Raw genomic sequence first — 25,360 nt, 5'->3', positions numbered from 1 at the left:
CCACAATGAAGATTGGCCGAACTACACGAGCCTTAGTAATCCGAAACCACACGAGATTACTATCTTCACAACATCGAGGTTGGCCGAACTACACGAGCCTTAGTAATCCGAAACCACACGAGATTACTACCTCAATAAAATGACCGAACTACACGAGTCATCGTGAATCTGAACTACACGCGATTCACTTCTCAACATCAAAACCCACGGTCACGGGATTATAAAATCCACCACATCGGGGTCATCCACTTCACAACAATAGCAACCCTTCGCCATTGGGGTTATAACATCCAAATCACAACCACGTGTGATAACGTACACACAAGCGTGTACCTCACCAAAGGTGGTTAACCAAAACGCACAAACATGCCAATTGGACCTATACACAAGTCCACCAAATCCACCTATATGTGAAGTGAGCTCTATAACCGAGAACCACTTCACCCGACCCGCACCCATCCTACACATACATATGCATATAGGATATTAACACTCACCTTGTGGCCTTGAAGAATGCTTCCAAGTAATCCGCAACTCGTCAATGGAAAGTACCTATTCCATTATCACAAATACCACAACACAATTAGGATGGATTTACAAACCAACCCAATTCGACACTTAGTGCAATTTCGACCCAATTGCACTTCCAAGCATAAACCGTGCCCAAGCTAACCAATGATCACTAACACAAGTGATAATGGTCCTAATATGCCAATTAAACCCGAACACAAGTGTTAAACACCTATCGTTCTCAAAATCGCCCATAAACCCTAATTTTGACCCATAAGGTCAAAATCTCACCATATACAAGTTTTGACACCAAAACATATTTATCTCGGTTTTATACTTCAACTTAATCCATTTTAAGTTTACAAACCTTAACGAATCGACATTCGGGTCATAACCATCAACAAACCCTAATTTTGACTCTAGTCAAAATTAGTCAACCACAAGAACCCTAGAAGTCTCCAAAACATCAATAATCACTAATACTAGTGATTATACACCATTCTCAAGTCTTAAACATGGTTAAATCATTAACCAACCCAAAACCCGCCAATAACAACAATATACCCGAATCTTGGTGTTAACCTTCAATTAACAACTAAATGGGTTCCATCTATGAATCATACAATCAAAAGCCCCAAATTTGAATGATGAACACGAAAATGAAATTCGGAGTTAGAGCTTACCACTAGTATCACCGTGTAGCTAAGAACGAGGAGAACAACCTAGTCAACTACGCCAAAGATCAAATCCTGCTTCTTCCTTTTCAAAAATCCCTTTGAAATCAAATGGGTGTTTGAGTTTTGAGAGAAAAATGAAAAGAAAAGGAAAATGAAATTAGGAAAATGAATGAGTGGATGAGGTTAAAGCCTCAAATCTGGCTCAATCGTGAAATGACCAAATTGCCCTTGAACTTCATTTAATATTACAAGAATCTGGTGCCGGTTCGTGCAGTTTACCGCGCCGCGGCCTTAAATGTCGCGCCGCGACATTTGACTAAGTCTGGGATCATTTTAAACCTAACTTCTGATCTGGATTTATTCGAAACACCGCGCCGCGGCTCCCTTTGTCGCGCCGCAACACTCAACGTGTCCTGACTCATTTTCTCGCATACAAGACTTTAACACCCGAACATGTATCGAACCCTTCATACACCTATCGTACATACACAATACACCTATGAATCATATACGGGGAAAACGGGGTGTTACATTATAAAATTATAATAATAATAATAATAATAATAATAATAATAATAATAATAATAATAATAATAATAATAATAATAATAATAATAATAATTATTATTATTATTATTATTATTATTATTATTATTATTATTATTATTATTATTATTATTATTATTTTATCCCTATATACTAAAAGCCACTAAGGTTTTTGTAGTTTCAATGGTTTTGGATTGTAGTTTTGAGTTTGCATTTACACTGCAATCGGCCCCTCACATTTGACTCAATTTACACAACGACCCCTCAAGTTTACATTTTTTCAGGGGTAAAAAGTGTAAATATACAATTTTATTAAAATAAAAGAAAGTAATTCCACTCGAATTTTTAGCGGGTCCTATCTTCTAGCTCGGTGCGAGTTTAATTTTTCCGAGCCCACCGTTCAACTCAAAAAAAACTTACGAACACAACGCGACTAACTATACGCGAAACGGACACTTCAAAAAAAAAGCGCTCAATACCTCGGACTATATTCAATACATATACACACACCTATAATACGCTCCATTAATTATGAATACGCAACCCAAATGCCCCGCGACATCGCGCGAGCTCCTTTTTCTAGTTATCTTCAAATAAATAAGTTCACTGAGCGAGCATGGGCGAACTAAAAAACCTGCTCATGCTTCTGGCCGGATTCAATTTTAACCCTTCTCGTATTGATGAGTGGACGTGGAATCTAGCGGGAGATAACAAATTTACTGTCAAAAATCTATCGACACTAATCGATGACAAACTACTGGTAATTTGCACTTCTAACAATTATGCGGAACAATTTGGTACCTAAAAAGCTGGAAATATTCGTGTGGCGACTAATCAAGAAACGAATTACGATGCGAATCGAGCTCTGCAAAAAAGGAATCGACCTTCATAACCTTGATGTCCCTTTTGTGATGACGACTTGGAATCTACGGATCATGCCTTAATTTTTTTTTGAACGGCGATTTTTTTGGCATCAGTAGATCATTTCTTTCAACGACCCTCATCATTTGCACGTGACACACACGTTCGGGCGAAACTCGAACCCGATCGACGGTATCCGGGAACACATCCATTCGGGCAGTGGTTCCGGGTAGGGGTCCGTGAACGAATCCGGTAAAACCTCCCCATAGGGTCAATATATACCACCATTATTGGTGTTCAATTGGTTTAAAGAAAATCATGTCATCCCTAAGGATCGAACCCATGACCTCTCCCAATCCCATGACATAAAGTACATGGGGAGAACCGTTGGGCTATGCCCGCAAGTTCTCATGCCTTAATCTTTTGTGCGCATGTGATGACCCGGAAATTTCCGACCAAATTTAAACTTCAACCTTTATGAAAGGACCCGTTCATATACATTATAAACGATTCACAATAGTTGATTACATCGCGAGGTATTTGACCTCTATATGATACATTTTACAAACATTGCATTCGTTTTTAAAAGACAAACTTTCTTTACAACGAAAGTTGACGGCATGCACACCATTTCATAATACATCCAACTATAATTGGCTTAATAATAATCTTGATGAACTCAATGACTCGAATGCAACGTCTTTCAAAATATGCCATGAATGACTCCAAGTAATATCCTTAAAATGAGCTAATGCACAGCGGAAGATTTCTTTAATACCTGAGAATAAACATGCTTTAAAGTGTCAACCAAAAGGTTGGTGAGTTCATAGGTTTATCATAACAATCATTTCAATATATTAATAGACCACAAGAATTCCGTTTATAAATATATGTACACTCGCAAGTGTATAAAAGTATTCTATAAGTTGTAGGCACTCGGTAACAAGCCTTAACGTTCATGTTTTACCCTCTGAAGTACACCAGATCAGGTGTGTTTAAAATAACCTCGAAGTACTAAAGCATCCCATAGTCAGGATGGGGTTTGTCAGGCCCAATAGATCTATCTTTAAGATTCGCGCCTACCGTACATAGACAAGTAGTTTAATGTTACCAAGCTAAGGGTATATTTCTGGTTTAAACCCACATAGAATTAGTTTTAGTACTTGTGCATATTTCGTAAAACATTTATAAAACAGCGCATGTATTCTCAGCCCAAAAATATATATTGCAAAAGCAATTAAAAAGGGAGCAAATGAAACTCACAATACTGTATTTTATAGTAAAAATACATATGACGTCATTGAACAAGTGCAATGTTGGCCTTGGATTCACGAACGTATCAATATTGAGATTCAATATTGCAGGAAAAGTACGTAGACACAACAGAGATGATAAACACTAGTTTGACTCACGAGCAATACTCCCGAACCATACCCATAACCTCCATAGCTTTAACCCATAATTTCCTTAGCTCTATCCCGCTCAAAAAAAACAATTTCGAAATCACTCGGACAGCACTCCGTCGTAATATTTTATGTATACTGATAATATCTTGAAATAATACGAAGTAAATATATATATGTAAATCGATTGAAAGAGTTTAGAGAAAATATTTTCAAGTTTCTATCAAATAATGAAACCTATTGAATTCTATTTATAATAGATTTTTGAATTATTAAAGTGAATTATTAAAGTATGAATTATTAAAGTGAATTATTAAAGTATGAATTATTAAAGTGAATTATTAAAGTATGAATTATTAAAGTGAATTATTAAAGTATGAATTATTAAAGTGAATTATTAAAGTATGAATTATTATAGTTAAAGTAAAGTAAAAGTAAAGTTAAAGTATAGTAAAAGTATAAAACTATATACGTATAATACGCGTATAAATATATATAATATTAATTTAAATCGTTATATATATTTAATAAAATAAAATATAAATATCGTTATATTTATTATACTGGTTAAGTAATGAGTTGTCAAAAGTGATTCTAGATATTTATAAAAGTTATATACGTTTTAATAATAAAGTTCTTTTTAAACTGAAAACGTCTTTGTACGTTTGAAAATAGATTAATAGAATATTATGGAAACCAATTCTCCACTAACTTTTGTCTAACTTTCGTAAATGACACTTTTTGTTTTTATTTATAAATAGCTTTACAAATTATTCTGAATATCGTTAAGAGGAATAGATTTTCTCAAATCATAGTGGACCTCTCAACAGAGACTTGTAATCATAATTCAATGTTTCTGATAATTCAATCATTTAATATATATATTTTTAATTTCGGCGAAAATCATATTGAAACAAATACGTTCGTGTAAAGTATTATACGTTTAATACTTTATTAATATTCTCAAGTTATAATATATATATATACATATACATATCTATTTATATAACGGTTCATGAATCGTCGGAATTTGGTCGAGGTTATAATGAATGTATGAACACAGTTTAAAATTCTTGAGATTTAACTTAACAAACTTTGCTTATCGTGTCGGAATAATATAAAGATTAAAGTTTAAATTTGGTCGGAAATTTCTGGGTCGTCACAGTACCTACCCGTTAAAGAAATTTCGTCCCCGAAATTTGATAGAGGTCGTCATGACTAACAATGAGAATGTTATTATAACGATTATAGAGTTTTATCATGTTCAAGAAGAATGGATAAAATAATTCGATTACTCGAAGCGTGTGAGTGAAGTTATCATAAATAAATGAAATAAGATAATAGTGATTCGTCGTATCTTTTGACGTCATCACGATTGATCTCCGAAATGAAAATCTTTGTAATCTATATTGGATTTGATTATTCGGCGATTAAGGAAATTATGATCCTCTTCGAATTAATGCGATAATCCATTTTGATTTCTCCATCGGATATTTCACTATAAATCCACCTCATTTGTTTTCTTACAACTCACACCTTCTCAACTCATATTTTGAAGTATTTGTCAATATGCTTCATCCAGTGCTAATTCTTGATATACTCCTCATTTTCATATCTGTCGCTCTTCTTTTTCATCTGCCTCCGGAAGAATCTATTTACTTCTACTATACTCTTGGTTTTATAGTGTTTTTAGTTCTCCCGTGTCTTTATATTGCTATATGCATTGATATATACGGTTTGTGATTTCTGGGTTGTTGTTGGGTTTTATATCTTCCCTTATATTACAAAGTCCTTGCTTCTTCTATAATCATTGTCATCCACAGTTAATGTTCTCTTCTATTTGCTATGATTTATACTCCCATTTCTAGTTCGGAGCTTTGTCCTTTCGTTTCTTCTTCTTGCGATTAAGCACCACTTGTAATGGTCCAGAATTCGCAGATATAAATTTCGGAATGAACATTGTTAATGTTCTAGGAAGGAAATTGTAATGGCACGATCTTGACTTGTCAAATTACCAGAATACCTGGGAAAAGGCCGAATCATCAAGAAATATTTTTTTGATATTTAGAGATCAAAGAGAATACAAGAGTCGTGTAACATAGCACATGATGACGTTATGATCTGTGAATCATCATGTTCCATTTAGAAACTCAGCATGAATTACTGTAATATAATCACGTTGATCAAGTGTCATTATATTATACTAACTCATGCTTCAGCTCCTAACACTTCTTCAAGAATATTCCTATTTTAAACTCGAATGTTTCAGAATTTAGAAACTAAAATAGTTTCTTTTATGATATAATACAGATAGCGCGATGAGGTAAATGATTTCAGATAAGAATAATTATGGAAATATCTTCAGAAATATGGAGGATATTTATAATGAAAGATACGATGATATCTTAAAGTTTCTAATATTAGAGGATGATGAAGAATATTGTCCGTAAGGGTTTAGAGTCAGGAGCAAGGTATTCGATAATGACTTCAGCAGACACGGAATCATTTGGATTCTTTGAAGGTAGATTTCATCCTTGTAATTTATCCACAGCCTTCTTCATGGTTTGCTCAATCCGTATTTTTCAGTACCAAATCTTCTCTTTTTCTGAGCTTTGCCAACACACTACTCTTTATCATCAAACTTTTTACTGTTAAGGTCGTTTATAGTTTTTGCTGCTTCATCAGTATTTCGAGAACTAGTTCGCAGTTTAGGGTGTTTTTCAGAAACTTCACATTCAAAGTATATAAGTCCAGAAGATAGACACATATAATTGTTGGCGTAGACATGCTGCGAGATTTCAAAATACTGATTGCTAATTTCAGATGATTCGTATGGCAATTCTCGTTACAAGATGCAGATGAGTAAATGATGGGGTTTTGATAAATATAAAGATTTTTCGGAAAGTCAAATATCAATGAAGTTGTTAATAAGTTTACTGCTAATGTGGCGAGATATGAAAGGTTCCCCGGTAATAATGATGAAGGGGTAATCATTATAATAAGGCTTATTCGAATGAACAATTGAAGTTAGTTTGCTGGAGCTGTGACAAAACCGTCTATTTTTAGAAGGGATTGAAAAGTTATTTTAGCTAGTAAATGCCAAAAGGTCTGACATGGATACATGTTAAATTATGACTTTGGTTTCAAGAGTTTTTCAGGTACGTAACTGTGAATAACATGTGGTTGGATCATCATCTCGATTGTTCATTATTTGAAGTGTCTTCAGGTATTTCGAAGGGCTTGAACACAGATTATAATCGTTAATATACATACGATGTTCTAACACAGTTTTGAAGTTAAAGTATAGCTTTGAAAGATATAGGAATCTAAGAGTGATGATACTGGTTATATTTCGAATTGAATTATGCGATTTCAAAATCAGAATATGTAATTGAATTTGAATGAGTATGATTGTTTTGATTTATATGAAAGAATGGATATTGTTGTGAAAGTAGGGAGTATAGTTGATGATTGCTGAATCAGTTTCGAAAAATGTAATATATTAATTGTGAATTTATATATCTCTCGGGTATTACCTACCCGTTAAAAAAAATTTCACAATTAATATTTTGTACAAAAGAAGTTTATTACAGTCTTTATGAAAATATATGTGTATATTTTCTTTAGATGTAATATAGATTTAATGAGTTAATATTAAATTAAACTCATTTGTTTTATGGTTGGAACTAGAATTGAGTAATCCCTAAAACTTTATAAATTGCATAAGTATTTCTTCAATAATATTGAAATTATGAATCATTACTTTGTTATTTGTTAGTTTTCGTGAAATTCTTGTGAACTTCACAAGGTACGAATGATGTTATTTGAAAAGTTTCGAGTACATCGATGATGAAAGTGTAAAATCAAACATATATTCGAATAATACACTTGATTTATTATGAATTGGATTTTTATTGAATTGAGACAGAGATTGTAATTAACGATGGTTAAGTTACGGACGAAGGATGTACATCATTGCATATTTGTAATATGAATTAACTGAGTAGTTAAGATTCACACATAATAGCTTAGTACGGGAAGATTTATTATGGTTTAAAAATTTATACATATAAAATATACATATAAATCTTTCGATTGAAAATGAGTTAATACTTCATAACTCGTTGATACAATATATTTGTTGTTGATTCGTAATGATGTCCACAATGATTCTTGAACTAACAGAGTTTGTGATGTTACAGGTGCTGTTGATTCTGACGATATTGACGGCACTGACTGTGTTGATGATGCTACGGTCATGTTGATGCTGTTGGTAAAACAATTCTAGCTTGTAAATCGTACACCATTTTAGATCAAAGTTTCTACTCTACCATCTCCGTTCACTCATCCGATTTACGGTCAGAATTAAATAATCTCTAAGATTTTGGAGATTACATAACTGCCGCAGAGATATCTCTTCAATGAAGTTTATGAATTAATACTTCATCGTTTGTTGTTGTTGATATTCCTGGATATTTACAGGGCGTATGACGTTGATGTTTGAGATACAGATTGTGATGTTGCGGTGTGGGATGTGGATGTTGTTGTTGGTGGTGGTGATGGTACTGTTGGTGTTGCTGATGGTGGTACTATTTATGCTGTTGGTGCTGCTGCTGGTGTTTGTAACCTTTGCACCATATTCTCCAAAGCCACTACCAGAGCGCGAAGCTCGTTGACTTCTTCTATTACACGGGGGTGATTGTCGGTTCGGACGAGCAGATAAATAAAATCTAGAATTTGGTGTAGTATGTAATCGTGACGAGATACTCTAGAAATAAGAGAGAAAATGGTGTTTCGGATAGGTTTGCCGGTAAGTGCTTCAGGTTCTTCGCCAAGAGGGCAATGTGGTGGATGGAAAGGATCACCTTCTTCTTGTCTCCAATGATTAAGGAGGCTACGAACCCATCCCCAATTCATCCAGAATAGATGATGACTAATTGGTTGATCCATTCCGGTCACACTGCTTTCGGAACTTGAGTGGGATTCCATTTCGGAATCCGAGGAACTTGAACTGATGACGAATTCCATTTCGTACGATTTGATAAAGGATTTTTCGATACGAAATGATTTTCCGGCTATCGGGTGGTATTCTAACTACATAGAATATCTATATATATAGATCAAAAGATTTCATAGATTATAGAGGAATTTACGGAATATGTCAGACAAAGTTTACGGTAATAGATACGATAAGATATGATTTAGCAGATACGCTAAGATATGAATTTTGTCTATACACTATTCATGCAATCAATGCAGCAAGACGTGTCTAGACTAAGAATGATAAGCAAGTAATTTCCTAAGGATGGTAAGTAGATGATTTCCAACTAAAAATGATAAACAAAACTTTTGACATGCAGACACGGTCGAAGTCCAGACTCACTAATGCATCTTAACAACTATCAGTTGGACACACTAATGCAAGACCTGGTTCGCTAAGACCACCGCTCTGATACCAACTGAAAGGACCCGTTCATATACATTATAAACGATTCACAATAGTTGATTACATCGCGAGGTATTTGACCTCTATATGATACATTTTACAAACATTGCATTCGTTTTTAAAAGACAAACTTTCTTTACAACGAAAGTTGACGGCATGCACACCATTTCATAATACATCCAACTATAATTGGCTTAATAATAATCTTGATGAACTCAATGACTCGAATGCAACGTCTTTCAAAATATGCCATGAATGACTCCAAGTAATATCCTTAAAATGAGCTAATGCACAGCGAAAGATTTCTTTAATACCTGAGAATAAACATGCTTTAAAGTGTCAACCAAAAGGTTGGTGAGTTCATAGGTTTATCATAACAATCATTTCAATATATTAATAGACCACAAGAATTCCGTTTATAAATATATGTACACTCGCAAGTGTATAAGAGTATTCTATAAGTTGTAGGCACTCGGTAACAAGCCTTAACGTTCATGTTTTACCCTCTGAAGTACACCAGATCAGGTGTGTTTAAAATAACCTCGAAGTACTAAAGCATCCCATAGTCAGGATGGCGTTTGTCAGGCCCAATAGATCTATCTTTAAGATTCGCGCCTACCGTACATAGACAAGTAGTTTAATGTTACCAAGCTAAGGGTATATTTCTGGTTTAAACCCACATAGAATTAGTTTTAGTACTTGTGCCTATTTCGTAAAACATTTATAAAACAGCGCATGTATTCTCAGCCCAAAAATATATATTGCAAAAGCAATTAAAAAGGGAGCAAATGAAACTCACAATACTGTATTTAATAGTAAAAATACATATGACGTCATTGAACAAGTGCAATATTGGCCTTGGATTCACGAACGTATCAATATTGAGATTCAATATTGCAGGAAAAGTACATAGACACAACAGAGATGATAAACACTAGTTTGACTCACGAGCAATACTCCCGAACCATACCCATAACCTCCATAGCTTTAACCCATAATTTCCTTAGCTCTATCCCGCTCGGAAAAAAAACAATTTCGAAATCACTCGGACAGCACTCCGTCGTAATATTTTATGTATACTGATAATATCTTGAAATAATACGAAGTAAATATATATATGTAAATCGATTGAAAGAGTTTAGAGAAAATATTTTCAAGTTTCTATCAAATAATGAAACCTATTGAATTCTATTTATAATAGATTTTTGAATTATTAAAGTGAATTATTAAAGTATGAATTATTAAAGTATGAATTATTAAAGTATGAATTATTAAAGTGAATTATTAAAGTATGAATTATTAAAGTGAATTATTAAAGTATGAATTATTAAAGTGAATTATTAAAGTATGAATTATTAAAGTGAATTATTAAAGTATGAATTATTAAAGTGAATTAATAAAGTATGAATTATTAAAGTGAATTATTATAGTTAAAGTAAAGTAAAAGTAAAGTTAAAGTATAGTAAAAGTATAAAACTATATACATATAATACGCGTATAAATATATATAATATTAATTTAAATTGTTATATATATTTAATAAAATAAAATATAAATATCGTTATATTTATTATACTGGTTAAGTAATGAGTTGTCAAAAGTGATTCTAGATATTTATAAAAGTTATATACGTTTTAATAATAAAGTTCTTTTTAAACTGAAAACGTCTTTGTACGTTTGAAAATAGATTAATAGAATATTATGGAAACCAATTTTCCACTAACTTTTGTCTAACTTTCGTAAATGACACTTTTTATTTTTATTTATAAATAGCTTTACAAATTATTCTGAATATCGTTAAGAGGAATAGATTTTCTCAAATCATAGTGGACCTCTCAACAGAGACTTGTAATCATAATTCAATGTTTCTGATAATTCAATCATTTAATATATATTTTTTTAATTTCGTCAAAAATCATATTGAAACAAATACGTTCGTGTAAAGTATTATACGTTTAATACTTTATTAATATTCTCAAGTTATAATATATATATACATATACATATCTATTTATATAACGGTTCGTGAATCGTCGGAATTCGGTCGAGGTTATAATGAATGTATGAACACAGTTTAAAATTCTTGAGATTTAACTTAACAAACTTTGCTTATCGTGTCGGAATAATATAAAGATTAAAGTTTAAATTTGGTTAGAAATTTCCGGGTCGTCACACTTTATATGTTTCCGACACGATAAGCAAAGTCTGTAATATTGAGTCGTAAAAACTTTTGAATTTGTTTACATGAATTCACTGACCTTTAACTGTTTCCGACGATTCACGAACCTATAAACGCAAATAGAAATATACATGTAAGTAACTATACATATACATAATTAGATATTGTAAAATTAATATAATAGAGAACTAATATGTGATTTAGTTATTAAGAAAGATGAATAACTAAAACTTGTTATTAATTGATTTCGAACATAATTTGACAAACGATTAACAAAGTATAAATTGTATAAAGTCATACTTTGAATTTAAATTGTTTTGATATATATAATTGATACATCTATCTAAGTAATGAATCTGGATATGTAAAACATAATTATAGTAATTTGAATATACATATTATATATAAACATAATTATTACTATATGTATATCGACAAAATATATAGATGATATATATATTCAAATATGTAATTATATATATATATATATATATATATATATATATATATATATATATATATATATATATATATATATATATATATATATATATATATATATATTAAAAAGGACATATGTAATATTAAGATATTAAATTTAATTACAAGATTTAATGTTATATCAATTTTATTAGTATCACTCTCATTTATATTATTGATATTAATAGTAATATTATTAATTGTATTAGTAATATTATTATAATATATATACATATATATATATATATATATATATATATATATATATATATATATATATATATATATATATATTATTAATAAGAAAATTTAAACATATAAATTGTTATCACTAATAATATTATTATGTAGTGTCATTAAGAATCATTATTATTATTATGTATTATTATTATTAATATTATTATAAAAATAATACAAGTTATTAATATTATTATTAATAATATCATTACAAACCTTATCATAAATATTAGTATAATTACTCTAAATATTATTAATACTATGATAACTATATTTAACAGTAGCATTATGTTATTATCTCAGTATTATTATTAATGATTATTGATGAAGTTATTATTATTATTAATATAAATTTTATATAAAATAAAACAAGAAAAGGAATCCTAATCAGTTACACATAACTATCCAGCTGTTTGATAATTTGTTATACGTCTACAAGCTAGTACAATTTGATTCCAAAACATCTCATTAACGAACAATTACAGTTACTGTCGACTTTATTTTTTTTAAAATATTCTTCTGACATAATATTATCTTGTCGAGCCAAACAGCTATAAAACTATTGCTAATTGATTCGTTATGGTGGTAATAATATCACTTATCCTTACATAAACCTCTAATAATGCAACCTAATGTAAATCAGATCAATTAAACGATTTTTTTTAAAAACAACCGACGACTGCCCTGTTTTCTCAACTTTTTGCTCATAAATTGAATTCGAGTAATTTGTCAAAATATAAAAATGTAGTCATGTTAGGATTCAATTACGTAAACTATCTGCAAAGTTTTAGGCTTCAATTCTCTTTCTTGACCCTTAATTTCTGAGTCAAAGTTATTAAGAAAAAAAGTCAACCATCTTGTTCTTGGGGAAATTCGTGATTTTTTTAATGATTTGGGATCAATTGATGATCACAGAAGCTTCTATGAGGGATTTACCATCTATTCCATTTGTAAATTTTTGTCTAAAACATTCGAAATTTTGAAATTGATGAATGAGTTCATCGTGTTCTTGAGAGGACTGTTTCAGTCATTTTAAATTTTATTTAATTTTGTTTCCTTTGATGATAAACTAAACCGACACCTCTGGTTTGGTCTTTTTTCGTTTTCAAAACGTAATCAAATTTTAACCTGTGTTGTTATGAATTTATCTGCTGGTTCGATTGAGTGAGAAAGATGAACACGGAAGGAAATAAGATAAATAAAAATGGGCGGAGATTATAATCAGAAAATTCGAAGCAGACTGATGGTTAGAGGGGTATCGGGGTATTCAAGAGGTCTCGGGTTCGAGTCCCTCCGGGAGCATTATATTCTTTTTAAGCCTTCCTCAAAGAAGGTAGTTTCCTTTTTATTAAAATTATTATTATTATTATTATTATTATTTTCATTATTATTATTATTAGTGTTATTGTTATTACTATGGTTATTATTATTTGTTATTAATACAAGTATTATAGTTATTATTATTATTAATACTAAAATAAATATTAGTTACCATTTATCGTTATCATAATTAAAAATTACAAATATGATTACTATTATTAATAATATTGTTATTACTAATATTATCATCATTATCAAGTAATATTATTTTGTATTATTGTTATTATCACTAATGTTTATATCGTTATCATTACTAAGACTAGTATTATCACTAAATATTATTATTAGTTTAAAAATTAAACATGAAGACTACGATTATGATTTACATATATATTGTTATTAATATTGCTTATTATTAAGTATTACGTATTGTTATAAAACCTATTATATTCATTATCATTACTAATAAAATTTTCATTAAAAAAAAATTAATGTTATTATCGTTATTATAAGATTTATTATTAAAACTAATGTTAATGTTATTACTAATAGAATCATAAATATTATTATCATACTAGTATTATCATTATTATTATTTTAATCACTGCTAATATTATCTTGGTATTATTATAATTACTACTTTAACAAACAAATGAAATATATATACATATATAATATTTAATACAAATAACAAAAAAAATTAATATTTATATATATACAAAATGAAAAAAATATAAAACATATATATATATATATATATATATATATATATATATATATATATATATATATATATATATATATTCAATATAAAAATAATATAACTAATAAGGTTATACTTATATATATAAATTTGTTCGATTACGATTATATGTTTTAATAGATATACAAATGATATAGGTTCGTGAATCCAAGGCCAACCCTGCATTGTTCAGTTGTTCAATATAGTCATTTGTATTTTTACTACAAAATACATTAGGTGAGTTTTATTTGCCTTTTTACCCTTTATATTTTGGGCTGAGAATACATGCGCTGCTTTTATAACTGTTTTACGAAATAGACACGAGTAAATGAAACTACATTCTATGGCTGGATTATTAAACCGAATATGCCCCTTAAATAAACTTACTGTTTTAAAATAGACGGGTAAGACCGCTTGTATTGGTTAAGGCGTTTCTTGCTCGTGTCACTTTGTCTTTTTGCACTTTTTAGATGAGTATGACGTGTTTTTTTTTTAGTGAAGTGGTGGTGGTGTTTCTTTTAGGTGTTAGTTAAGAGTATTATGATGATGTGTTAAAATATAATTGAGTTAATTATTAAAATAGGATAAAAAATATATTTTTAAATTAATAAAAAAATAAAATAAACAGTTGACATCTGTTTCTTTTGGTTTCCACTGACGCCTAAAAAAACGCCTATAGTGACACACGTATACCAATCCTATCCAAGTGGTCTAATAAGCAAATTAGCAAACACCCCTTCGATATGTTGCAATAATCTTTTACTCCGTATTATTGAATTCAGATAGATTGATTGATTCCGGCCATTTGCAAGACACCGTCGACCATGGCGTCAATGAGCTTCGCCGCCGCAGCACAGCCGTTACTGAGAAGGACAATACCCATCTCTACTTCCACTTTCCTCAATCATAAATTTAATCCCAATTTTACTTCTTCAGGTATCAATCATCATTCCTTCTCATAAGTAAATTAATTCTTGTTATTATTCAACGAAATTTTTATAATTTCTTTTATTTATATGTTGATGTTGATATATTGATTAATTCATCATGAGTTTAAATGCTTTTAATGCCCTTTTCACTGCAAGTTATTAGTAATTGATTACACCTTGACTTTGAATGTCAAACATGTCATCATGTAGCTTCAAAAGTGTTCATAAATTTTCAAACTTTATGGATAACAATGCTAGCCACATTGCAGGTTAGGAATAAAACTTACAGTCTGATCAAATTTTTGTGCTAAATTTCTTGCAAAACCCAACAATCTTGCATTTTGGAAATGGTGGGTTTGATGTATGAAAGGTCATAGCTTTTTTTTTTATAAAGGAAAAAAGGCAAATTCACACACTCCATCACTTATCACGAATATATACACATTTGTCTATTTCAACCTCCCGGTAAAAAGGGCATCACGACCACGATACGCCGATTACCCTTTGGTTAAAGGTCGAAACTTTAAATCTAGATTCCATTTGTTTTCAAAATGAATGATTGTTTGTGTGTTGCAGGTAATGGTATATGTCATTTGGCACAAGCTGTAAAGGGTGAAAATGAGGTTTTACTAAAGGGTGGTGGCTCCAATGAAGAAGTGAAACATATTATCGATATGGTAACTATGCGAAAACCATTAAAAGGGTAATTTGCTTAATAAACTTGTTAAAACAATAAAAAGTTGCAATCTTATAACCAAACGTTCTAAAACGGATAGTGTTAGAGATTTTAAGTCATAAACGAAGTGCGAATTCTTGATTCATGTATATTGATATTTCGGTTTGTATTAGGCAAAACGAGCATCATTACGGCGTGAGGTTTTGCATACCGATTTTCTAACACCACCCGTATTAAAGGAGTCGATGATGATTATAGAAAAGTTAGCAGACGTTAAAACATACGTTCAAGGAGGCTACCCTGAAGCTGAACGTTGTCGCCTATCGGTTGGACATCCAGAAGCACTAACAGCCGATCCCGACATTGTAGCTGCATTAAGGTGGTTCATGGTTATTTTTGATGTATTTGTAACGTTAATATCTGTCGAAAAGCTTAAGCTATAAGTGTGATTTCGTTGCAGTATTTCAGGGAACTTCGGTTTTCAACCTTGTTCCCATGGTGACTTTCTCGGCTCTATCCTTGGCACTGGGATCGTAAGAGATAAATTGGGGGATATTCTTTTGCAGGTATTAATTAAGTTTATTTGCATTGTAGTTTAACACTCCCCTCAATGCAAATTTTCTTCTAACGAGGACTTGTAGACCATTCCAAGTGCTTCTTTGAATTTTGTAAACTTTGGTTTACTTAGGCTCTTGGTGAATATATTCTTTGTTGGCACCATCTTGATATCCCTTTCAAGTACCTTCTCGCGAACATAGTGATAGTACACTTCTATATGTTTTGTTCTTGCATGAAAGACTGGATTTTCTGCTACACGTATAGCTGATAAGTTATCGCAGAAAAGCTTTACTTGATAATCTGTTGATTGATGAAGATCTTCCATTAGCTGCTTCAACCAAGTAATTTCTTGTGTTGCTGATGCTGCCGATCGATATTCTGCTTCAGTACTTGATAAGGATACAAGGATACTGTTGGTTGTCTCTTGTTGCACCATGATATTACTCCTGATCCAAGACTAAACATGTATCCAGTTGTTGACCGTCGTGTATCATAGTCTCCAGCATAATCAGCGTCACAATATCCAGTCACCTGACATTCTTTTGCTCTCTTGTATGAAATACCAAAGTTAATAGTGCCTTTAACATACCTTAAGATGCGTCGTACAGCATCAAGGTGTGGCTTCTTTGGATTGCTCATGTATCGACTAGCCACTCCAACTGCATAAGATATGTCTGGTCGGCTTAGTGTGAGATAAATAAGACTTCCGACCAACTGTCGATACATGGTAACATCTTCTAGACGTTTTCCTTCATCTGCTCGTAGTTTTATATTCGGATCCATAGGAGTTGAGATAGATTTGCAATTAAGCATCACGTACTTTTGTAAAATATCTCGCGCATATTTTTGTTGTCCAAGAAATAATCTTTCTCTTTTCCGCTCTATTTCGAGTCCAAGAAAATGTTTGAGTTCTCCAAGCTCCTTCATATGAAATCTAATAGAAAGATTCTCCCTTGTTCTTTGGATTTCATCATAGTGATCTCCTGTGATGATTAACTCATCCACATATACTAGCTCTATGGCTAGTTTTCCTTGATCTTGTTTCACAAATAAACTAGAATCTGAAGGAGCAACTGTAAAACCACTTTGTACCAAGAACTCGCCAATTTTTCCGTACCAAGCTTTTGGAGCCTGCTTAAAGCCATATAGTGCCTTCTTTAATTTGCAGACATGCTCAGGATGAATCTTGTTCTCAAAGCCTCTTGGTTGCTCCATATAAATATTTTTGTCAAGTTCTCCATGTAAGAAAGCGTTCTTGACATCCATCTGCCACAACTTCCAAGATTTGCTAGCAGCTAAAGCTAGTAGAACTCGAATTGTTGTGATCTTTGCCACCGGACTAAATGTTTCTTCATAATCCAACCCATATTGTTGAGAAAAACCTCGAGCAACAAGTCGAGCTTTATACCTTTCAATGGAGCCATATGATCGAGTCTTCACCTTGTAACCCACTTACAAGATATTGGTTTCACATCTTTTGGCTTTGAAACTAAATCTCATGTCTGATTTTCTTTTAGTGCATTGATTTCTTCTTCCATCGCATTTTGCCATTCTCTACTTTGTGCTGCTTCTTCATAAGTGGAAGGCTCAATAGGTATTGATTCATCCACATGAGCAACATTGGCATACCTTGGATTAGGTTGTCTCGACCTTGTTGATCTCCGTAATTCCTGTGCATGCTCCTCGCCTTCCATTTGGCTCGGACGAACCTCCTCGGATATAGATTGATGCACCCCAGTTTTCCATGGACTCTTTTCTTTAGAGTACGACCCATCTCCTTCTTTAGTTGGATCCAATATATGCTCTTTACGTTCTTTTTTTTCTTCCGGAACTTCTTCCAATCCATGAGATTAAGGAAGCTCTATCTTTTGAGGTGACCACCATGAAGAAGCTTCGTCAAATACCACATTTCTTGAAGTATGGCACTTTCCAGTATTTGGATCACAGCATCTCCATCCTTTTCTTGATTCATCATAACCGACAAAAATGCACCGAATTGCCTTCTTATCAAATTTGCTTCGTAGATGATCTGGCACCAAAACGTAGCATACACATCCAAAAACTTTGAGATGGTTGACGGTTAGCTTGATCTTCCATAGTCTTTCATATGGTGAAATATATCCCAACTTTGTTTGTGGGAGTCTGTTAATCACGTACGATGCCGTCCTCATACATTCGGCCCAAAATCTGCCTGGTACATTCTTACCATGAAGCATACTTCGACAAGTTTTGGCAAGTTGACGATTCTTACGTTCCGCCACTCCATTCTGCTGTGGAGTATCGGGGCAAGTTAATTGCCTTCTGATCTCGTGCTTCTCAAGATAGATATTGAACTCAGTCGATAAATATTCTCTTCCATTATCTGTGCTTAAGCACCGAATCTTATTATTGAGCTCACTTTCTATCTTCTTCTTAAACTCTTTAAACTTCAGAAAAGTCTCCGACTTCTCTTTCATGAAGTATATCAAACCCTTTTTTCATATAATTATATTCTACTAGCATTGTAAGAAATCTCTAATAGCACAGGTGTCAATTTTAATCAGTTTACTTCCAAATAGTTTGAGGTTATGTCTTATTTCTAATGGGTCAATTGGGTATTGTTGTTGTTGTGGGCCAATTGGGTAAGGTAATGATAGAAATTTGGCCAAAAAGATACCAGATCGATCTTGTTAAATGGTTTAAAAGTGAACCAAACTGTATTTGTATGCGCACAACATGCAACATTGCTTTATTCAGCAGTTGAGATAATTATGGTGAAAACATATTTTGTTTTAATGCTATTTAACAGACAAATAATTCATACAAATTTGGGCAAACATGTTTGGGTCAACACACCAATACTAAAAATATTACACTTTTTAATGATCTCTTGACCCACCCAATTTCCCATCTCTAGCTAAAATGGTTTATGTTTTTTAAGTTTGTTTGAAGTCATACTTTTCTCAAGGGTTATAAGAAGACACGACATGGTTTTTTAATCGATCATAGGTTCTTTTGTTTGGTTTGTAGGGTGAAAAGGGAGCTCATGTTCTTGTTGTTCCAGAACTAGTTGACTTTCTCACTTTATCACTTGAGAAGGTAAATGGCATACCTATATTTGGTGCATCACTTGTTCACGTTTAGTACTTATGGTTTGGACTGACACTTAGCACAACAACATGTCCAACATATAAGCCCAGTTGCGGTTCTACTTCAAAACCAATTAGTAATAGAGCGAGTAACCCATCACCTTATATTGTAATGATTTTCACATGAGTAGATTCAGTCACATGTATATATTGAAGTATGTTAATGCTAAAAGAAAATAGTTTGAGAAATACTTATGTGGAGGTAAAGTGATAAAATGGTAAAGAACGAAATTAGAAATACAATTACATAGAAAATGACGAACTAGGATATAAAAAAAAAAATTTAACCATCGTTAATGTAAAGGACTAACCAATATAACACTTATAAAGTACCATTAACATATTTAAAGAGTCCAAAGGACTAAACACATTTTTTCTATATAATCACAGAGACCATCAACATAATTTTCTCTTCTTTTAATTTCTGATGCGGGATTGGGTTTGCACTCAACACTTACGTAAGGTGATATCGCCAATCTATCATAACTTTTGTGTATGGCAGGTTGGGAATGTACCCGTCACATGTAAAAAAATGCCGTTGATTGCTCTTGAATATGAACCACCAAGGTCATTAACACTAACCAATATCATATTTCTTCTTTTAGGTTCTAATTTTCCTATAGCCGTAATCTTGACATGTAATTGCTCTTTGTAGGACTAAAACTTTCAAAACTGTAGAAGCATCTATGAGGATTGATGCCATAGCTAGTGCAGGGTTCAAGATCTCACGATCGAAACTAGTTGGCATGATCAGGTAAGCTTATAACAAACTTTTTTGATATTATTTAAACTAAATAATTCCATACCTTTTGCGTCTTATCATTTGGATATCCGTTTTCAGTGATGGAGACGTGCGTGTTAATTGGATGACAGTGACAAAGAATAATACAACTATAAGAAGCGGAGACATGATCTCTGTAAGCGGGAAAGGAAGATTGAAGGTTAGATAACAGAACTTGTACTAACATTTAACCTTACTTTATATTTTCGATCCTTTAAATCAAGCAAGCAATACATATTTATTTGTTTTTTTATTTTTATTTTTTGTTTCTGGGTCAGATTGGAGAAGTGAACGAAACTAAGAAGGGAAAATTTGCAGTTGAGCTGATACGGTTTTTATGATTTAGGAGAATGGCAAAGAATGAATCGAAATAGTTAGAAAAACCGGTAGCATAACATTCAATATGAAGGATTATAGGGTTCTTTAATTTCTGTTATTCTAAAGTACCATACAGAACACATATGTTATTCTTTTTTATTGGAAAGTGATATAAGTTCTTTACAGATTACAGTCTCCTGGTTTGGTTTGGTTTTGTTTTTGGCTGATTCTTCTTGCAAGTGTCATCGATCATGCTTCTTTTCCATAAAGAGTGTTGATTCACTATATGGTTAACAATTTCCGGACACACCGTCAGGGGCGGATCCAGGATTGGGACTCACTGGTGTCACCGGTTAAAACTCAAAATAAATTCTACTAGATGTCTTATTTTAGTGGTGTCACTCAAAAAAATTTACACTATCCACTGATGTCATTAGTTAAAAACCCAAAAAAAAATCACTACATCGCGTATTTCAGTAGTGTCCTGTGCCACCACGGGTAATACACTAGCTCCGCCCCTGCACATCGTCCATCTTCCGATATGTGTACTTTGTCCTCTCAGAAAGTAGTTTTAGAGAATTGTATTTGTAACCGAGAGTTTGAAACATGAGTACATTTTGAATGTTTTGTTAAACTAGTAGTTATATTTAATTAATAATGTGTCGATGATTAATTTTTACTTCAAGTGAAAACAAACACAATAGCTTTAGTAATATTTGAAAATTGAAACAACAAATAATTGTTTGTGCTTGTGAAACACCTTATTACTGGTTGAATGCTTTTCTAATGCCATATATCAATCACTGATTTATGAAGGAATTTTAAAACTTTAAGTGACATAATTGAAATGAAATAGTTATATAAAAAAGTAGCATCTAAAATGCTTTTAGAATGGTGGAATAGAGTTCTAGTGGTAATTAGGATAAATCCTCATTCAATTAATATTCGCTACACACTTCCTAATTTCTTACTAAACATATTCTTAGCATATGACTTTAAAAATGTAAATTATGCTTACAATAATTATTGCTCTTTTTTGAAGTCAACAACAATTAGGTTAGTTTTAGTGGGTTGTAGTTTTCATCGTGGCGTTTTGTCCGCCGGGGATGCTTCATTTGGCAGAAAATTGTTAAAGTCGCCGAAAAATCTTTTAAATGTGCTGTTCACCTTTCCTCCTTTCTTCACCTTTTCTACATCTTCTCCATCATATCTTCGCTATATTTTATCTCTTTTGTGTTGCTTGGCTTGAAGCTACGACATCCCTTTTGGTCGATTCCATGGAAGTCGTCACTGTATCAACCTTTCTAGATGTTTAAGTTGGCGGTTTCATGATTATTCATGAGCGTCAAGGACCCCTTGGCCCAGAAGAATATGTTGTTTGGTTTGGCTAAATTTTTGCCATTTTTAGGTTTTGATTGTGCGATTTTGGTCGTAGTTAGGGTGATAGTCTTATTAGGTTTAGTTTGTGGTTTGTGAGACTTGAGCAAGTGATAATTTATGCTTACTTTAGTTTAATTTGGGTTTTAGGTTGTTTGATTGACGAATTTGTTGAATATATGTTTAAGGTGTTTAGGTGACTTCATTCAATTTTTCATTCATGGTTTATTGCAAATACGACTAACAACTTTTTGTGATAAAAGGTTGATAATCCGGCACAATTTAACAATCAACTGTCAATTTTATAATGTCATACATAACATACTTGACTCACTCAACGGATATAACATATAACATAATTTAAATAATGATAACATTAGTGTGTATTAATATGTACATATAATAATTGTTAGAAAATGTATTTTATTAAAAAAGTGCAAAAGATGTAACAATTATTTCCAAACGAACATTTTCTTTGCCACAAAGACGACACTATAACCGCTTGTCATGTCTCATCCAACAACTTTACCGGCCTTTGACATTTCAATATCATTCAGACATTTAATTTATTCCCATATACTCCGAATATAAAATAAATACGAGTATATTGGTACCTTTTGCTTTATGCTTTTACCATAAGTAATATCATCATATGACTTGACATGATATAAGTTTACCTACAATGGAATTGCCACTTCTAGGAATCAATGCCTTCATCTAGTCCCTATGGAATAATCGAGCTCAATGGAAACTCGACTCCGCTCAACTCATTAGACTCTAGCAACAATGGTGATACTTTTGACAAAATATCATATAATGTGTGAAAACTTGTAACAAAACCCAAAGTATTACCGCTGATCGATGAGTCGTAACCTTGTGCTTGCTTCTAGTGGACCAAGGTAAGGGGTGGGATTGTGTCTCTTGCCCAACTAGTTCCGTAGAGGCAGAGCTGAGATCTCCTCTTAACAGGGCCGGTCCTGAGTATTTTGATGTCTGGTGCAAAACGCCAAATAATGTCCATTTTCTATCTTATAAAGGTGTTTCGAACTTAAAAAACTACCGTAAGTTTTTACTCCTATAATGTAAAAATTTGCTAAATTAATACTCCGTAGTATATAGTATTACTTCATCAATCTCCAGATACATGTATATTTTTAATTTTGTTTTCTCCAAAATAGACAATCAACTTTACTCTTTTACTCTTTTATATACTTTTACTTATAAGTTTATAATACTATAAGTGATATCACCTATTGTCCTCTTAGAAGAGAAATTTATATACTTTATTTAAGTTACACGAATAGAACATATGTTTTGGGACGAATTGCGTATATAGTTATTTATTTAAGAAGGTATATAGACAGTAACACTATGCAGTATAAAAACATTTAATGGAGTTTATAAAAGTAATACTAATTGAATGTATAAATGAAAACTAATTAATGTATTATAAATGAAGTATGAAGTAAATCGAATATAACTTTTTTCCTTAAAGAAATAACTTAAGTCAAGAAAATTTTTAAAATCAAGTTCAATACTCAATTATTGTAAAATCAGACGGTACATATTTTTCATTCGGCCGCCTACTTTTTTAATCAAAATTTTAAAATTTACACGAATTATAGGTCAATGGTTTGTACAATACTTTTTACCAACCTCTATTTCTTCTTCCCTTTCCTTCTCCTCGTGTATCTTTCTGCAACTTAGGAAAAAAAAAAAAAACTCAAACCTTTATATGATGCCCCTTAAATCTTGATGCCCAGTACGGTCGCACTTGTGGTCCACCCCCAGGTCCGGCCCTGTTACATGATTTAATTGGTTGGGTGACATCTCCGTATGACGGGTCCCGTTACTGATCCATTGCATAAACTCGTTCGGAAAAAAACAAAACCTAAGTATTAATAGTTGTTGCAAGATATATATTTCTTTATAGTTAAAACCCATTTGCATACTATCAATTACGAGGCTATTTATCTCATGATTCTTAGAGCACCGAGTGTCCGTAGTTCATTTCCAGCTTCCATTTCAGTATTCATTTTGGAAGCTGAAACTGACTGACGGTGACATGGGTGGATGTGTCCACTGCTTCCATTTCAGCTTCCATTTCAACTTCTATTTATATATTTTTTTAATATTTTTCTGTTTTATTTTTTATTAATTCTTTTTTTAATGAATTTAAACTTCATAAGATAAAATAAAATACAATTAAATTTCATAAAATAAAATACATAATTTAAATTTCATAAAATAAAATATATAATTAATTTAAATAAAATAAAATACATAATAAAATGTTTACTCTAGGTTTGACCACAAATGTTCAACTAATTCGGCACGTAATCCTTCGTGCACTTCCCTGTCACGTAACTCCCTTGCTCTTCGATTTCGAGCGTCACACCTTTCGAACCAAGTATTTTGCATATTAACCGTCGGCTCATAAACCCAATCGTTTTCAGCAATGTTATAACCGATGTCTTCGATAATTATGTTGTATAGTATGATGCACGTATACATAAGTCTTTTCATGTGATTCACTTCGTAAGCCCTAGCGGGTTGTTGTAGAATATGCCAACGTCCCTGTAGAATCCCAAAAGTTCTTTCAATATCTTTACGAGCCCCGGATTGTTTCTTTGAAAAGTAAACACGTTTTTCATCAACGACACTAGAAAATGCCTTGACAAATGATGCCCATGTTGGATAAATCTCGTTGGCAAAATAGTAGCCTCTTTTGTACTCCACACCGTTAACATGATAAGGGATGTCCGGCATGTCTTCGACAAGCATTGAGCTGAACAAATGACTAGTATATAAGACATTTAAGTCGTTGTTTGAACCCGCCACACCAAAAAAAGCATGCCAAATTCAATTATCATACGAGGCAACGGCTTCAAGCATAATAGCTGGGTGACTATGATCACCTCTCATATATTGGCCTCTCCACGCAACTGGCATTTTGCCCACGCCCAATGCATACAATATATACTACCCATCATTCCCGGAAAAACATGAATCCGCTCGTGAGCCTCGTACAATCGTTCAATGTCTTCCCTGTCCCGCTCTCTTAAGTAGTCATTCGTATACAAAACAATGATACATTCCGTAAAGTTGAGTAAAGACTCTCTAGCAACACGTTCTGACATTTGAAAATACTCGTCCAAAGCATCCAGTGAATAACCGTATGCGAGCTGACGG

General features: G+C 32.2%; 2 protein-coding genes across 2 annotated transcripts; one reads left to right on the top strand and one right to left on the bottom strand.

Moving 5' to 3' along the window:
• Nucleotides 1-15,136: 15,136 nt before the first annotated feature.
• Nucleotides 15,137-20,956, top strand: LOC139891105 (uncharacterized). Its single transcript, XM_071874033.1, has 9 exons — nucleotides 15,137-15,337; nucleotides 15,907-16,007; nucleotides 16,180-16,385; nucleotides 16,467-16,572; nucleotides 19,574-19,642; nucleotides 20,195-20,259; nucleotides 20,348-20,446; nucleotides 20,534-20,633; nucleotides 20,752-20,956. The coding sequence occupies exons 1-9, from the start codon at nucleotides 15,226-15,228 to the stop codon at nucleotides 20,812-20,814; spliced, it is 921 nt and encodes a 306-aa protein (XP_071730134.1). The 5' UTR covers nucleotides 15,137-15,225; the 3' UTR covers nucleotides 20,815-20,956.
• Nucleotides 20,957-24,463: 3,507 nt separating this feature from the next.
• Nucleotides 24,464-24,937, bottom strand: LOC139888040 (uncharacterized). The gene has a single exon (XM_071871074.1). It carries the CDS (start codon nucleotides 24,935-24,937, stop codon nucleotides 24,464-24,466), a length of 474 nt encoding a protein of 157 aa, XP_071727175.1.
• Between the last annotated feature and the right edge of the window lie 423 nt (nucleotides 24,938-25,360).

This window comes from Rutidosis leptorrhynchoides, chromosome 2 (genome assembly GCF_046630445.1).
Source record: "Rutidosis leptorrhynchoides isolate AG116_Rl617_1_P2 chromosome 2, CSIRO_AGI_Rlap_v1, whole genome shotgun sequence".
NCBI classification, from domain to species: Eukaryota; Viridiplantae; Streptophyta; class Magnoliopsida; order Asterales; family Asteraceae; genus Rutidosis; species Rutidosis leptorrhynchoides.
This window is presented reverse-complemented; position numbering and strand designations above follow the sequence as displayed.